This window comes from Oncorhynchus clarkii, chromosome 21 (genome assembly GCF_045791955.1).
Source record: "Oncorhynchus clarkii lewisi isolate Uvic-CL-2024 chromosome 21, UVic_Ocla_1.0, whole genome shotgun sequence".
NCBI classification, from domain to species: domain Eukaryota; kingdom Metazoa; phylum Chordata; class Actinopteri; order Salmoniformes; family Salmonidae; genus Oncorhynchus; species Oncorhynchus clarkii.
In genome coordinates this window covers 44756585-44773742 of record NC_092167.1, presented here as the reverse complement: position 1 = coordinate 44773742, position 17158 = coordinate 44756585, and the positions used below count along the sequence as shown (strand labels likewise).

Below are 17158 nucleotides of genomic sequence, written 5' to 3'. Positions count from 1 at the left end.
CCCTTAGAGATTCACCCTCTCTCCTCTTATCTGAATGTACTGTACAGTATATGCTCATTAGTCCTCCAGTTTCACCATAAACTTCAAACATTTGCTGAGTTGCGAGGTTCTCTCATATAACAAGTTGTTAGAGAGTTAGACAGTTGTGTAACTTCGATATAACAACCACATTCATTCAGCAGGTGCAGCATGAGCTACCCACCACTGTCCTATATGAACATCCCAGACTAACCACAGAAAACCACTCTGGTCAGCCATAAAAACGACCGAGGTAAGACGTCAGTAGGCCCACCATGTATAAAAGCACATGAGCTCCGTGACATATCCTCTAACCTCGCTTGGTCTGACGGTCCATGTGATCATTAGTTCTAGCACACTAGTAACCCTAATAATAACCACATCAGGCATCAATTCTCAACCATCTTAGTTTCCTTGAACTGCGAAACATCACAGGGGGAAAAACATCACCAGATTCACAGGGAATGCGTTACAAAAAAAGGTTGAAGCAGGAATAATCCAATCCGTAGCTTCATACTACTGGTCAAACATAGATAACGGATACTGTATTCTGGTGGCTGGCGTGGGATTGGCATGGGGTGCGAGGGGTCCGTGGGTATTCTAGTCCAGGCTCATCCTAAAAACTACTGCTGTACACACCTTTTCTATTCATATACTGGCAACACGCACCCTTACATATATTACGGACTCCTTACTCGTTCTGATATTTATTCATGTCTATTTTTATTTTGGGGGGTTTTCTAGTCAATGATCCTCCTAATTTGCCTTCAGAAAGTGTTCATACCCCTCGACTTATTCCACATCTTGTTGTGTTACAGCCTGAATTCAAAATGGATTACATTGACGTTTTACCTCACTCATCTAAACACAATACCCCATCGTGCAAATGTATTGAAAATGACATACGGAAATATCTCACTTGCATAAGTATTCACACCCCTAAGGCAATACATGTTAGAATCAGAGACAACAGCTGTGAGTCTTTATGGGAAAGTCTAAGAGCTTTGCACACCTGGATTGAACAATATTTGCATGCGATTCTTTCAAAGATTCTTCAAGCTTTGTTAAGTTGGTTGTCGATCATTGCTAGCCAGCCATTTAAGTCTTGTCATTGATTTTCACGCAGATTTAAAGACAAAACTGTAACTTGGCCACTCAGGAACATTCTTCTTGTTAAGCAACCCCAGTTTAGATTTGGCCTTGTGTTCTATGTTATTGTCCTGCTGAAAAGGTGAATTATTCTCCCAGTGTCTGGTGGAAAGCAGACAACCAGGTTTTCCCCTCTAAGATTTTGCCTGTGATTAGCTCCATTCAGTTTATTTTTTATCCTGAAAACTCCCAGTCCTTGACGATTACAAGCATACCCATAACATGATGCAGCTGCCATTATGCTTGAAATATGTTACTCAGTAATGTGTTTAGGGAAAATCCAAAACATAACACTTTGTATTACAGACAAAAAGTTAATTGCTTTGCCACATTTTCATGCAGTGTTACTTAAGTGCCTTGTTGTAAACAGGATGCATGTTTTGGAATATTGTTCTATTCTGTACTGGCTTCCTTCTTTTCACTCTGTCAACTAGTTTAGCATTGTGGAGTAACTAAATGTTGTTGATCCATCATCAGTTCTCTTCTACCACAGCCATTAAACTCTGTAACTGTTTTAAAGTCACCATTGGCCTCATGGTGAAATCCCTGAGTGGTTTCCTTCCTCTCCGTCAACTGAGTTAGGAAGGACGCCTGTACCTTGTAGTGACTGGGTGTATAATTAATACACCATCCAAAGTGAAGGGGAGGACCTTTTCTATTCATATACTGTCCATACTGTCTATATACACCCTCCTACATAACTGTCTATATACACTAGAGGTTGGCCGATTAATCGGAATGGCCGATTAATTAGGGCCGATTTCAGGTTTTCATAACAATCGGAAACCGGTAATTTTGAGCGCCGATTTGCAGATGTATTTATTTTTATACCTTTATTTAACGAGGCAAGTCAGTTAACTTCTTGAGAATACTTGACACGCAGACGTCCCAAGTATGCCCCTGGAAATGCAAATGCGCTACGCTAAATGCTAAATGTACTCGTTACAACTCAATCTTTGATCAAAATTCACAAGCAGGGTATTGAATTAAAGCTACACTCGTTGTGAACCTAGCCAGCAAGTCAGATTTTTAAAATGCTTTTCGGCGAAAGCATCAGAAGCTATTATCTGATAGCATGCACCCCCCAAAATGCCAGCTCGACACGTAAACAACAGATTTTGCGATAGCCGGCGCTACCCAAAACGCAGAAATAAAATATAAAACATTCATTACCTTAGACGAGCTTCTTTCTTGGCACTCCTATATGCCCCATAAACATCACTATTGGGTCTTTTTTTCATTTAAATCGGTCCATATATACCCAAAATAGCTTTGTATGGAAGTTGTGTCATTCAGAAAAAATCATCGTTTTTAAACGCTGCGTAATTTTTTTAAATTAAAAAAGTCGACGATAAACTTTCACAAAACACTTCGAAATCCTTTTGTAATCCAACTTTAGGTATTAGTAAACGTTTATAATCTATCAAAATGATTACAGGGCGATGTCTCTTCAATAGGTCTTCACTTCAAAAACAATGCCATCTGATCTCTCCCTCAACTGCATCCGGGTGAAGACTGGGAAAATGGAGGTCAGACAGAAGGATTTTCCAACAATTAATTCAATTGAAAATTAGGACAATGGCGCCATCGTGCGGAATTTGTATGAATTGCAGGCAGATTCCCATTAAATTCTGTTCTCTTTTAACAACTGGTGGAAGTGACTTATGGAAATTATTTTTTGCTTTCAGAGAGCAGTTTTTCTTGCGTTTTTCAATGAAACACACGATCTGTTATAGTCACAGCCGTGATTTAACCAGTTTTATAAACTTCAGAGTGTTTTCTATCCACACATACTAATCATATGCATATACTATATTCCTGGCATGAGTAGCAGGACGCTGAAAAGTTGCGCGATTTTTAACAGAATTTTCAAAAAAGGAGGGGGTAGAAGTAAGAGGTTTTAAGAACACATTCTTATTTTCAATGACGGCCTAGGAACAGTGGGTTAACCGACAGATTTTCACCTTGTCAGCTCGGGGGATCCAATCTTGCAACCTTACAGTTAACTCGTCCTACACAATAACGACCTGCCTCTCTCTCGTTGCACTCCACAAGGAGACTGCCTGTTACGCGAATGCGTAAGTTGCTAGCTAGCATTAAACTTACCTTAGAAAAAACAATCAATCATAATCACTAGTTAACTACACATGGTTGATGATATTACTAGATATTATCTAGCGTGTCCTGCGTTGCATATAATCTGACTGAGCATACAAGTATCTAAGTATCTGACTGAGCGGTGGTAGGCAGAACGATGTGAAATGGCTAGCTAGTTAGCGCGTGCTAATAGCGTTTCAAACATCACTCGCTCCGAGACTTGGAGTAGTTGTTCCCCTTGCTCTGCATGGGTAACGCTGCTTCGAGGGTGGCTGTTGTCGATGTGTACCTGGTTTCGAGCCCAGGTAGGAGCGAGGAGAGGGACGGAAGCTATACTGTTACACTGGCAATACTAAAGTGCCTATAAGAACATCCAATAGTCAAAGGTTAATGAAATACAAATGGTATAGAGGGAAATAGTCCTATAATTCCTATAATAACTACAACCTAAAACCTCTTACCTGGGAATATTGAAGACTCATGTTAAAAGGAACCACCAGCTTTCAAATGTTCTCATGTTCTGAGCAAGGTACTGAAACGTTAGCGTTTCATAGCACATATTGCACTTTTACTTTCTTCTCCAACACTTCGTTGTTGCATTATTTAAACCAAATTGAACATGTTTCATTATTTACTTGAGGCTAAATTGATTTTATTGATGTATTATATTAAGTTAAAATAAGTGTTCATTCAGTATTGTTGTAATTGTCATTATTACAAATAAAAATTTAAAATTAAAAAAACAAAATCGGCCGATTAATCGGTATCGTCTTTTTTGGTCCTCCAATAAATCGGTAATCGGTCAACCTCTAATATACACCATCCTATATAACTACTGTCTATACTGTCCATACACACCATCCTATAAAACTACTGACCATACTGTCTATACACACCATCCTATAAAACTACTGTCTATACACACCATCCTATATAACTACTGGCTATACTGTCTATACACACCATCCTATATAACTACTGTCTATACACACCATCCTTTATAACTACTGGCTATACACACCATCCTATATAACTACTGTCTATACACACCATCCTATTATAACTACTGTCTATACACACCATCCTATTATAACTACTGTCTATACACACCATCCTATTATAACTACTGTCTATACTCACCATCCTATACAACTACTGTCTATACACACCATCCTATATAACTACTGTCTATACTCACCATCCTATATAACTACTGTCCATACTGTCTATACACACCATCCTATATAACTACTGTCTATACTGTCTATACACACCATCCTATTATAACTACTGTCTATACTCACCATCCTATACAACTACTGTCTATACACACCATCCTATATAACTACTGTCTATACTCACCATCCTATATAACTACTGTCCATACTGTTTATACACACCATCCTATATAACTACTGTCTATACTGTCTATACACACCATCCTATTATAACTACTGTCTATACTCACCATCCTATACAACTACTGTCTATACACACCATCCTATATAACTACTGTCTATACTCACCATCCTATATAACTACTGTCCATACCGTTTATACACACCATCCTATATAACTACTGTCTATACACACCATCCTATTCTAACTACTGTCCATACTGTCTATACACACCATCCTATATAACTACTGTCTATATACACCATCCTATTATAACTACTGTCCATACTGTCTATACACACCATCCTATATAACTACTGTCTATACACATCATGTCTATTCATACTGTACACTGTCCATAACGTCTATACACATATACTGTACGTATATTTATATTCCGGACTATTACATATTTCTTAATTCCTTTATTGTTGGGATTTGCATGTATTGTTTTGTATTGTTGGGAGACAGGAAGGAACACTAGCATTTCCCAACACGAGCGATAACATCTGCTAATTGTGTACGCGACTAATACATTTAACTTGACACACACACACAGTAGGCCACCATCAGCATCACAGGAGGCTTCTGAGGGGAGGACAGCTCATAATCATGGCTGGAACAGAGCAGATGGAGTAGTATCAAAAACCTGTAAACCATGAGTTTCATGTATTAGATAGCATTCCACTTCAGCCATTACCATGTGTCTGTCCTCCCTAAATCAAAGTGTCACCAACCTCCTGTGGTCAGTACAAGGCCCACTGGGAGGAAAAGCGGACAGTCCCCCTGAAAAGCGGACAGTCCCCCTGAAAAGCGGACAGTCCCCCTGAAAAGCGGACAGTCCCCCTGAAAAGCGGACAGTCCCCCTGAAAAGCGGACAGTCCTCCAGAAAAGCGGACAGTCCTCCAGAAAAGCGGACAGTCCTCCAGAAAAGCGGACAGTCCTCCAGAAAAGCGGACAGTCCTCCTGACTCCCATGCTGTCAGAAATCCCTTTCCACAGTAGATGTGGAAAAGGCAAGTATGATTTCACCTTAATTAAAGATAACACTGTTTTAAGGGCATGGTTTTTGTCGTTTTAAAACGGATGTAAATTATTTATTTCAGAAATAGCTTTAACAGATATTACAGAGAGATGTTTTGAAAACTTTGAGACTGGGTTTATAGGCTTATCTTTCAAGTGTGAGCTAAACATTATTTTATTTTTTCATACAAATTTCATGGCCTAGTTTTACGTTTGAATAAGTATTCTCCATAAATATTTGAACTGTGGGAAGTGGAAGTTCTGCGGAAATGAGTGTCTTTAATCTCTTATTTCATCACAGATCATTGTCAACTAACAGCCAATAGGGAAAGATCTAGAAGAAGAGCCTTCATATCTGGGCAGGTAACTTTCTATACTTCAGCTAATACCCAGCTGAGTACACAAGTCACTATATGTAAATATGAGTTATGCAAGTCACCTAAAGTTGTCTATGGAGGCCTTATCTATTTGCTCTGGATAAGGATGACAGGAGAAGCAGGCTTCGAATGCCTACTGTCGAACCCATGTTCAACCAATCTGGGTCTATGTCTGTGTCGTAGTTCTACAACCATTCTGCTTATAACAATCCACAATATTTCACAGGGGACTGAACACTTTCAACCAAATATTTACTTTGATTTTTTGAAAGCTGTGTGGCAAGCCAGTGCACTTTCAATAGGACCTGACAACCTTCATACCATTCAGTGGAGAAGAGCACTTGATGCTTGTAGGACTTGTCTTTATTTTTACATGGCTCCAAACATGGCTCCATTTCACTTATGATGCTGTTCAGGGTATACTTAATGAACGTCAGAGATGTCCACAGACCACTTCTATCACGATTCAAAATCATGTGCCAAAAGTGAAACCCAGTGAGCACGTTTCATCTATAAGAGAAACCCAGTGAGCACGTTTCATCTATAAGAGAAACCCAGTGAGCACGTTTCATCTATAAGAGAAACCCAGTGAGCATGTTTCATCTAGAAGAGAAACCCAGTGAGCACGTTTCATCTATAAGAGAAACCCAGTGAGCACATTATCTATAAGAGAAACCCAGTGAGCACGTTTCATCTATAAGAGAAACCCAGTGAGCATGTTTCATCTATAAGAGAAACCCAGTGAGCACGTTTCATCTAGTAAAGTAGTTACTACCTATTCTGCCTTCCCACTTACATAAAGACGTGTGTGAAAGTGACAGGGTTCCTCCCACTTATTTCACCACGCCCACTTTCAGACACACTCCACGTATGCAGTTACTCATGACTCCAAAGTCCTGCACGTCATGGGCAAGGATTTGGCCTGATGGGAAGTTGTGATGTCATCGACCAATAGAGAAGAGAGTAAACAAAGTTAAGTAAATCAGGTGTTATATGGGGTGATAAAAGAAAGGAGACCCGAGTGCCACTTTAACGGTGGATGAAAAGTCTCTGCACTACACCCAACCCAACCCTTTTCCCAGTAGACAGTGTGTATATTCACATCTTAATCCCCACTGATGCGTATCAAAATAGTGTAGTGGAGGTATACACCATATAAATTAATAAGGCTGATGGAAGAGATCAGAATATTTAGCTTAAAAAAAATGTTGATAAACCATTATTTCTTCACATTTTAAGCGCAGCAATGTGCACACGGCGGTTTACCTATGCGCTAATGTTCCACAGTGCAATTTGCGGGAGAAAAAAAAACACAGTTCTAAAAACACACACGCAGCGATTTGACAGACAGATATGGAATATCCATTAGAAATGTTGACAGATCTAAAGTTCCAACAACTATCATGGAGAGCTAATATGACTAGGATAATGCCTTTGGCTGCTAGACAATGAAAGAAAGCTGATCAGAAATCCAATACTGGAGATTTATGACGAAGTCTTTATAAAACATTTAGAATGGTGTGATTTTGGCTCAGCTACTTTGAAGCAAGGTAAGACATGCCTCAATATGAAGTAAAAAAGTCCAGGTTTCAAACCAATTAGGAACAGGAAAAATATAGAGATGGTAATGACAGACCTAACTGTCTTCTGGAAGACGGAAAGCCTTTCCCAAAAAACTTCTCAATGAAATGTTAACGAACTATAAAGTAGCCTATGCCTACCTGGCAGAATGACATCATGATAATTTGCTTCTATCCGGTGGCCTTTTTTGTTGTTGTTACAAACTCCATCTTCATGTGTGCTACAGAAACACTGCGAACCTAACAACAGTGCTAGGTGCCTGAACACTTGAATTATAAGGTAACTACACTCAAAAAGCTAAATGTCTTAATGCGTTCACACTGCACCTTCGCCCAGGGCTAAGAGTCGCCTTAGCACTGGGATAAGGGAGATTTTAGCCCGGGGCTAAGCGAGTGTTCACACTTGCACATTCTAAAGTGGGCTAGCACCAACCTTAGCCCAGGGCTAGCTGGCCCTGTTCCGGAGCATGGTTAGCGCCGACTTTTCAGGGTTAGCCCCAGAAACACATTGCCAGTGTGAAACAGGGTCAAGAACAACACCCAGAATGCTCGCTGTCCAATCACAAAATCTGCCCTGTCACTTCATTTCCATATGCTGCAAGACGTTCTGCACCTTATTTTGATAAGTACCGTAACATACCATTTCTCCTTCCATCCGAGGATAAAAAAAACGACATACTTTCATCATGCAGAAACATTGGTCGCTATGCCTAACAAAAATGGTGACTATGCAAGCTGGCTAAAATCTTCTCACTTAGCCAAGTGTTATAAATGTTATTTATAAATGAGGGATACCTGGAGAAAAATCAAGACATCTCTGAAATAAAAAATGGATGGCCTTTTGCCTTCAGTAAAATGTATATTTTACACGACTCTACCTGAACACTAGAAAGAACACTTTGTTTGCATTATTAGCTGATAACCGAAGAACATGCCTACCGTTTGCAGTCACTCCTAGGACAGACCAGAGCCTTAGAGATGTAGTTTTAGAAACGGTTATTTATCTTGTAAGCATTATATGGAAAAGTAGCCAGGAGGCTGTGGATGAAAAGACTATAGAATTATAATAAAAGGACTGTATGAACCCATCATCTTATTTGCGGTCTGAGAAAAAAAAGGGGGGGGGGGAAAGCCTTTTAAAGACGCATTTCATTCAATTCTACGTCGTTTTACATGACTGGAGACAAGCAGCATATTTCATAATACCACAACAGAGCATGACAATGAATGAGCGCATGCTGCAGCACCAGAGACCTTTTGATTTCTATACAGGATGTTGTTGGGTTTTTTTTTAAAGACGATTGTCTAAGTTTGGAACTGTGATGAAGTTGTCTATCAACTGTAAAAAATGGAGCTCAACAGAACCAGTTACAACTGATGTATCTGGGCAACAATGAATTCGATAAAAAGCCATCAGTTGTTTAACACAGGAGCCGCATAACATCAGGTAGGTCTATATGCAGTAACCTTTTTTTAATTTGGGAAACTATCATTTTCTAAAATGATTCTATTTTATTCCATGATATTGTTGTTACAAAACAGATGTGTTGACTGTGATTAGGTTATGGAGAATATAAGAGCAGCTGCTAGCCTAAAACAACAAACTAGGCGTGCATAGCTCACCACATGATCCTCAAACCAAAGACTGGCCAAAGTCGCATGTCACAAATGCGTCACAATTTATTTCTTAAATGACAATATATCCATGAAAAATTCATTTTTGTTTCCTTTCCAGGCTACCTGGCTTGATCCTGACTGATTTGGGACCAACCGCCTCGATTCGGTCTGAAAATGTATTTATTTTTGTTTGTTTTTTACATTGGATAAGAGTAGAGACTCAGAGCTACAAAATAGTATATCATACACTGCAAATGAGGAACAATGGGAGAGTAATTCTGCTTTGAAAGTTGATAAACTTGTAACACCACTTTGAGAAAATGGCCCTTAAATATGGTTACACCTACTGGAGAGCCTTTCTTTGTCGACACCTATTTGGCATCGTTCACACCCTCTTAAGCCTTTGCCCCACCCATCTCTTTAAGAATTCCCCTCAGGCCATGTGCTAAACAGAGTGAGTAAGGTAGTGTAGTAAACAACCAAAGATTTGAAGACTAAAAGTGTTGAAAGTAGTAGCCTACAATAAGAAAAACTCCAGGTAAAAATACACCATCTAGTCTTTGGCCTTTATCCTAGTCTGACTTTGCAAGTCATGTTGTTCTTCACTAGAGGTTGACCGATTATGATTTTTCAACGCCGATAGCGATTATTGGAGGACCAAAAAAGACGATACTGATTAATCGGACGATTTTTTTAATCTTTATTTTTTATGTATTAGTAATAATGACAATTACAACAATACTGAATGAACACTTATTTTAACTTAATATAATACATCAATAAAATCAATTTAGCCTCAAGTAAATAATGAAACATGTTCAATTTGGTTTAAATAATGCAACAACAAAGTGTTGGAGAAGAAAGTAAAAGTGCAATATGTGCCATGTAAGAAAGCTAACGTTTGAGTTCCTTGCTCAGAACATGAGAACATATAAAAGCTGGTGGTTCCTTTTAACATGAGTCTTCAATATTCCCAGGTAAGAAGTTTTAGGTTGTAGTTATTATAGGAATTATAGGACTATTTCTCTCTATACCATTTGTATTTCATATACCTTTGACTATTGGATGTTCTTATAGGCACTTTAGTATTGCCAGTGTAACAGTATAGCTTCCGTCCCTCTCCTCGCTACTACCTGGGCTCGAAACCAGGTACACATCGACAACAGCCACCCTCGAAGCAGCGTTACCCATGCAGAGCAAGGGGAACAACTACTCCAAGTCTCGGAGCGAGTGATGTTTGAAACGCTATTAGCACGCGCTAACTAGCTAGCCATTTCACATCGTTACACCAGCCTAATCTCGGGAGCTGATAGGCTTGAAGTCAAACAGCAGAGCTGCTGGCAAAACGCACGAAAGTGCTGTTTGAATGAATGCTTATGAGCCTGCTGGTGCCTACCATCGCTCAGTCAGACTGCTCTATCAAATCATAGACTTAGTTATAACATAATAACACAGAGAAATACGATCCTTAGGTCATTAATATGGTTGAATCCGGAAACTATCATCTCGAAAACAAAACATTTATTCTTTCAGTGAAATACGGAACCGTTCGGTATTTATCGAACGGGTGGCATCCATCAGTCTAAATATTCCTGTTTCATTGCACAACCTTCAATGTTATGTCATAATTACGTAAAATTCTGGCAAATTAGTTCACAATGAGCCAGGCGTCCCAAACTGTTGCATTTACCCTAACTCTGCGTGCAATGAACGCAAGAGAAGTGACACAATTTCACCTGGTTAATATTGCCTGCTAACCTGGATTTTTTTTAGCTAAATATGCAGGTTTAAAAATATATACTTCTGTGTATTGATTTTAAGAAAGGCATTGATGTTTATGGTTAGGTACACGTTGGAGCAATGACAGTCCTTTTTCGCGAATGCGCACTGCATCGATTATATGCAATGCAGGACACGCTAGATAAACGAGTAATATCATCAACCATGTGTAGTTATAACTAGTGATTATGATTGATTAAGTTTAATGCTAGCTAGCAACTTACCTTGGCTTCTTACTGCATTCGTGTAACAGGCGGGCTCCTCGTGAGGCAGGTGGTTAGAGCATTGGACTAGTTAACCGTAAGTTTGCAAGATTGAATCCCAGAGCTGACAAGGTCAAAATCTGTCGTTCTGCCCCTGAGCCAGCAAGCTGACGTTCGCTAGCTAGGTAACAGTACGCTTTAACTTGCAATAAAGACGACTGAGAATTTTTTTTACGTATAATATCTGAAAATGTAGCTAGACTCTTACCCATATACATGGATGAACGATTCATAGCAGCCTGTCTTTTCTGTTGTTTGTAGCTAGCTACAGCTTGTTTGGACTGTTGTGTCAAATCACTCTGGTTTACACTGACTGTGTGCAGAAAGTTGTCCATCACAACTTATTCCCACTGATCTTTGTCGATAGCACCTTCTGAATTTAGGGCAGCAATGTTGTTGAGAGCAGTAGCAACACTTTTGCAGTTCTTCATGGCTAACGTTAGATCTTTAAAAAAAGCTGCGGTAGCAAGGATTATCTACACATACTGAGCAGCTAATGTAATAGACAGAAGCACGCTACATGGCAGACCAATCCAGAGAAAGTGCATGGGCTGGACATACACCATCTCATCCAATCATGACTAGGTTCCTGCCTTTTTCCTTGGCTAAACTAACTAGGCTCGTGATTGAACAATTTTATTCGTATTTACAGATGGCATATTTGTTATTAAGGCACTTGAAATTTCACATGTTCCAGAAGGCATTTCAGCCCCAAAAAATGGATTTTGACATATATACAGTATAATGCCTCTCCTGTAAAGTAGTGACTTGCGACATACACCTAGCTTCTTTAAACAGGTCACACTTAGAATAAGTATGTTGTTTAATAGCCAATTGAAATGTTGAAAGTCAATTGATAGTGACAGAATCACACACCAAGCAAAAAAATAAATACAATTTAAATGTCTCCTGGGCTATTGAAGATCCAAAAGTCAGAAACAAACTGGACTGGAGTCACACTTTTATTTTACATTTAACTTTTATTTAACTAGGGACGTCAGTTTAAGAACAAATTCTTATTTACAATGATGGCCTACCGGGGAACAGTGGGTTAACTGCCTTGTTCAGCTCGGGGATTTGATCCAGCAACATTTAGGTTACTAACCACTAGGCTACCTGCCGCCCCGACATTTTACAGCTTGTTTCTTGTTCATTGTGAACTAAAGCGTCGTTATAGATCGCTTTATATAAACAGGTCCAATATTTTGTGTTTTATCTTAAGCTAACAAGCCTATGCTTTTAGACATGTTCTTGAACAAAACCCACAATAGCCTCAGATACACCCCTCAATTCAAGCCCTGGTTTTAACTTAACACACTAAGCTCTTCAGTGACACAGCTATTGAAGAGGTGCACGGTGATTGAATGAATTGGCTGACAAAGTCTATGGATAGTCGATTATATAATGTTGTATATCAAACAGGTAGGCCTACCTCTTATTTCTTGAATAGGAAGAAATAGGCTCCAACACAAAGCCCTCTTGTTGTTAGTAGCCTACGGTCAAATTAAAATGTTTAAATGAATATATCTTCTCAAATTAGCCTACTTTCAGCACCCATGAACTGTCCATCTCCACAGCTGCCGCATCATAGTGATGGAAGATATGTAAATTACTTGAAAATGACTTATTGTGAGGTTAATAACTCTCATAAATAGCTTCATTATGGGCAACAAAACATATTGTTTTTATTAAAATAAATTCAAGCAGTAGCAAGCTAACCTCCGGTCCTCATCTTCGCACTCTCCCTCTCAAACTGAACATCAGTAGAACCTCCCCCAAAATCTGTAGCTCGAAGGACAGAAAAAGCTAAATTTTCCTCTGTTTTCATAGCTTTTATATTGATATATATCCATATATATCCAAGATAATACTTATTGCATGATTTCGCCTGAATCCGAAAAGTTGATGTCTCGTTTGTGCACTGCACAGCGTTCTCTGTACAGGGAGGGGCGAGATCGAATTTCAAAAGTGAAACATTGTTTCCCGGGGTTAGACAGTAACATTTATACAAACCATCACTGTTGGAAATCAAATGCTATTCCAGAAGCAAGAGGGGAAAAAATGTGTCAATAACGGTCTTATAACATTATAACACTGGTGCGTGACAGAGATAGAATGTTGGGTGCATGTTGTGCTTGTCAGTTAGCCCAGGGCTTTGGAATATACGTGTGAATCCTTAGCCCAGGGCTAAAGCTTAGTCCATGGTAAATAAATGCTTGTGTGAACACAAGCTGGCCCAGGGCCAGTCTAACCTGGGGCAAAAAAAAAATGTTAACCTTCATGTCAGTTAAGAACAAATTCTTATTTACAATGACGGCCTACATCGGCCAAACCCAGACGAAGCAGGGCCAATTGTGCGCCGCCCTATGGGACTCCCAATCACGGCCGGTTGTGAAACAGCCTGGATTCGAACCAGGGTGTCTGTAGTGACGCCTCAAGCACTGAGATGCATTGCCTTAGACCGCTGCGCCACTCAGGAGCCCAAGACAGCCTGGGACTAAGAACAATGCAGTGTGAACATGCCTTTAGATATGTCGGAGGTGTTTTAAACATTGTTGTAGACTTAAAACAACAATTTTGGATGTTCTTTCTATTAAAACAGGGTGACAGAGCGAAAACCTGAAAACAATGGGAAATCCTGTGAATGAGCAGACAGCCTCATTTATCTATTTCAATAGTAGGCCTATACTAGTAGCCTATACAGTACAACTTGGGTTGCACTCTTAGAAAGAAGGTGCGATCTACAACCTAAAAGGGAAAGGTGACTGCCTACGTAGACAACTCCAGTTTACCATCAGTCTCTCAGAATGACTGTGCGTCAGGGTGGCATTATGCGAGAATGCGAAGCGATAAACATGCGTGAATAATCGGTAACAGTGTCTCTTGGATTGGCACACTTACCTGTAGTGGCTACAATTGCGGCATTAGAAGCACGGGTCGACAGATCGGTTGAGTAACTGCTTTCCAATCCCAGTACCGCAGAGATGACGAGTCCACGTAGCAATAGAAGCACTGCTTGGTAGAAGTAACTCATCGTGGGGGAAGCCACTAATTATTTTCCGTGTGAAGAGAGAATAAATACAAAAATAATGTCAATTCCGAAATGGAACGCTTTCTCCAAGGATTCCGCCGGGTGTAAAGACTACCTGGAGAATTGCGTTTGGGGTATAAATTTTGGGGTATAAATATTCGAATATGTCGAGCCACAAGAATGAAACGTCAGACGACAGTTAGATAAAATGCATCACCTTTAAAAACCCCGCTGTGTTTAGATAAATACCACATATGAATAGATAACAGCGAAATAGACTAGGAGCTGTTGGTGTTTAGAAATGCTCCACTATTTGCATCTATAGGCTATAGATAATGACAACGAATAGGCTAGGCCTATCTACAAAAAATATCTAATTCAAGTGTTCGCAACGTCAAAAATTAGGCCATAATACTTCAAAAGTCCATCCAAAAATGATAGGCCTGCTCCAGTGCGTGGCATGAAGTAGGCTAGACCTCAAGCGACTCCCCTCATGCGTTACTCAGATCTTATAGAACGATTTCAAGCTAGCTCTATGAGACAAACCGGTAGCACACTCTACTTTAAAGTCAACTTCCAAAGAAAAAAGTGCAAATGGGTAGAGGTATGGTATCTTCTATCTGAAAAAACACACGACCAAATGAATTGGCTCTAGCTCGCTGCCAGGAAATAATACGCGGTGTCTCCAACGCGGTTTAAAGGACAATGTATCCGATCCTCATGATTGAATAAAGACAGAATGGTAACCTATCTGTACTTCCACATACAGTATGAACACACCGGGCCTGCTTTCAGCATATCGAAGACGCAGTGAGGGGTCCGCCTCCTCAAATGAAACGTATTCATCAGCTTCTCCCTGTCGCCCTATTCCCTCCAGTTTCACCACCGCGTCCACATACGACAGCTGCCCACGACGACGTTTACTCTCTTTTCCTATTCAAAGTTAATGTCAGGTTTCCATTCCTTCGTTTGACAACATCTGTTCGTCTACCTCCCCTGGCGTCGTAGCTCAACTGCTTGCCGGCTGATGCAGAACTGAAGACATGGGGCGGAAGTCGGTCACTTGACATCAGCCACAGCAAATGTATTGAGCGAGTTCGTTTTGCATTGCCCGCTGCCCCGGATGGTTTATCCCTCTTTAGGACGAACGGAATCGTCTAAAATACGTAAACTCGGTTCACCCGGGGCACCGGCCGATTCAAAACGAACTCGCCTATTCTTTCCCTGATGTGTGGAGGAGTTTTTTTTTACCCGGGGATGATATGCTAGGCTACATAGTAACAATTTGCCGTGGGGGTTTGGCGGGTACATAGTGTCGTGTTCTGAACACTGAGGAAGCCCACGCCAAAGACTCACTTTCCCCCAGGGGCTTGTCCCTATGTTCAACTGCCTTCAAAGCAGAGGAATTCTCAGCAACTTCGTGGGTGTTTTCTCGACACCTTGACGAGGTTCATCTGCCACTTCCCTATTTGTTTTGCTTCCCATCGTGCGACACCTATCGAATCATCCACGGTTTCCTCCTTGCTGAGCTCTGTCATTGGTCAGACTGTCCAACATGGCAGAGTGTGATTGGTTGATCGAGACATCCTTTGCCACTTTTTAAAACGCGTCTCATACATGTATAGATCAGCCTGTATCGATCAAACATGCATTGGTCGGCATTTCTGTAGCCCTGAGCTCTCTAACTCTGCTTTCGGCGAGTCATCCTGTACATTTTCACTCCAACCAAAATCTAGCACACACGATGATAATAGATAGTCGGTTGATAAACAATCAGGTCAGTAACACCTGGGTTGGGAGCAAAAACCCACAAGAGGTAATGTAGCCTATTGGCAACAAAATAAAATCATAGTATTAGCTGTCAGATGACAGCGGGTTTAATTAAAACATTTTAAAAATTATTTTAGGAGATTTCAGTAGCCCATAAACCCATTGGTTTATGATGTCAATTCAATGTCTATTCCATGTTGAAATGACATGGACACAACGTTGATTAAACCAGTGTTTAATTGCCCAGTGGGAAGTCTGCATTCATGGTCTGAAGAAAATTGTTAGCCAGGCTACAGTAGGCTAATATATCCCCATTTAGGCTATACATTTTATAAGACTAATAGTAATGACTCATATGCATATAGGCTTCTATACATTCGAACAATGTCAAATTATAGGCTACATTTTCATGTTATAGCCTTAAACAAATGCCAGATGGACAGATTCATCGTTAGCCCAGTGGGCCAGTCTAACTTGTTTTGTTTAGGCAGGCAAAATAATATAGCTAATTATGGTGGCCTCAAGGGAAAAAATTGACCTGCTTGATAGAAATTCCAGGGCCGATTTCTAGTCCCCAGTCCGCCCCTCTGCTCGTTTGACATTGAAATTAATATATTTGGTCCCATATCTGTATTCCCATATCTGTATCATTACTATCAACTGGACCGTACTTGCTCATTTTATATTGAGATTGCTACAAGTAAGTGAGACAGGCAACCTGATAGAGCCATCTACATGTAATCTTTCAACCACGGGAAGAGCCAGAGTGATGACGGATGGAATGACAGTCATCATGGCACATCCATCCTGCAGTGCATTGTTTCAACCAAAGGGGGCGCTGTTGCAAGGAGCCAAAGGTGGTGTCTTGTCCAGTGGGGGGGGCGAAGGGAAACCAAAGGGGAAGCCAGCGGCCCCCGTGGCGAGCGGCGATAAGCAGGAATGGCCGTGGGAGTCTGGGTTAGACGGGTAGCAAGATGTAGCAGGCATGACCAGACCGCAACGACCAGCATGAGAGAGAGGAAGAAGGAATGAGGGAGAGAAGGAGGGCAGTGAAAAG

The 17158-nt window shown here is 40.4% G+C and overlaps 1 protein-coding gene across 3 annotated transcripts in view; it reads right to left on the bottom strand.

Moving 5' to 3' along the window:
- The window catches only part of LOC139379095 (stromal interaction molecule 2-like), a 70800-nt gene extending 55454 nt beyond the window's left edge, over positions 1-15346 (bottom strand). The window contains exon 1 of one of the 3 annotated variants that reach the window (XM_071121901.1): positions 14202-15346. In XM_071121901.1, coding sequence (XP_070978002.1) covers positions 14202-14334 — 133 coding nt within the window. In that variant the 5' untranslated portion in view covers positions 14335-15346. Of the gene's footprint in view, positions 1-6382; positions 6402-14201 lie in introns of those variants that run through there. The other 2 variants (XM_071121902.1, XM_071121903.1) reach the window with 2 other exon arrangements.
- Between the last annotated feature and the right edge of the window lie 1812 nt (positions 15347-17158).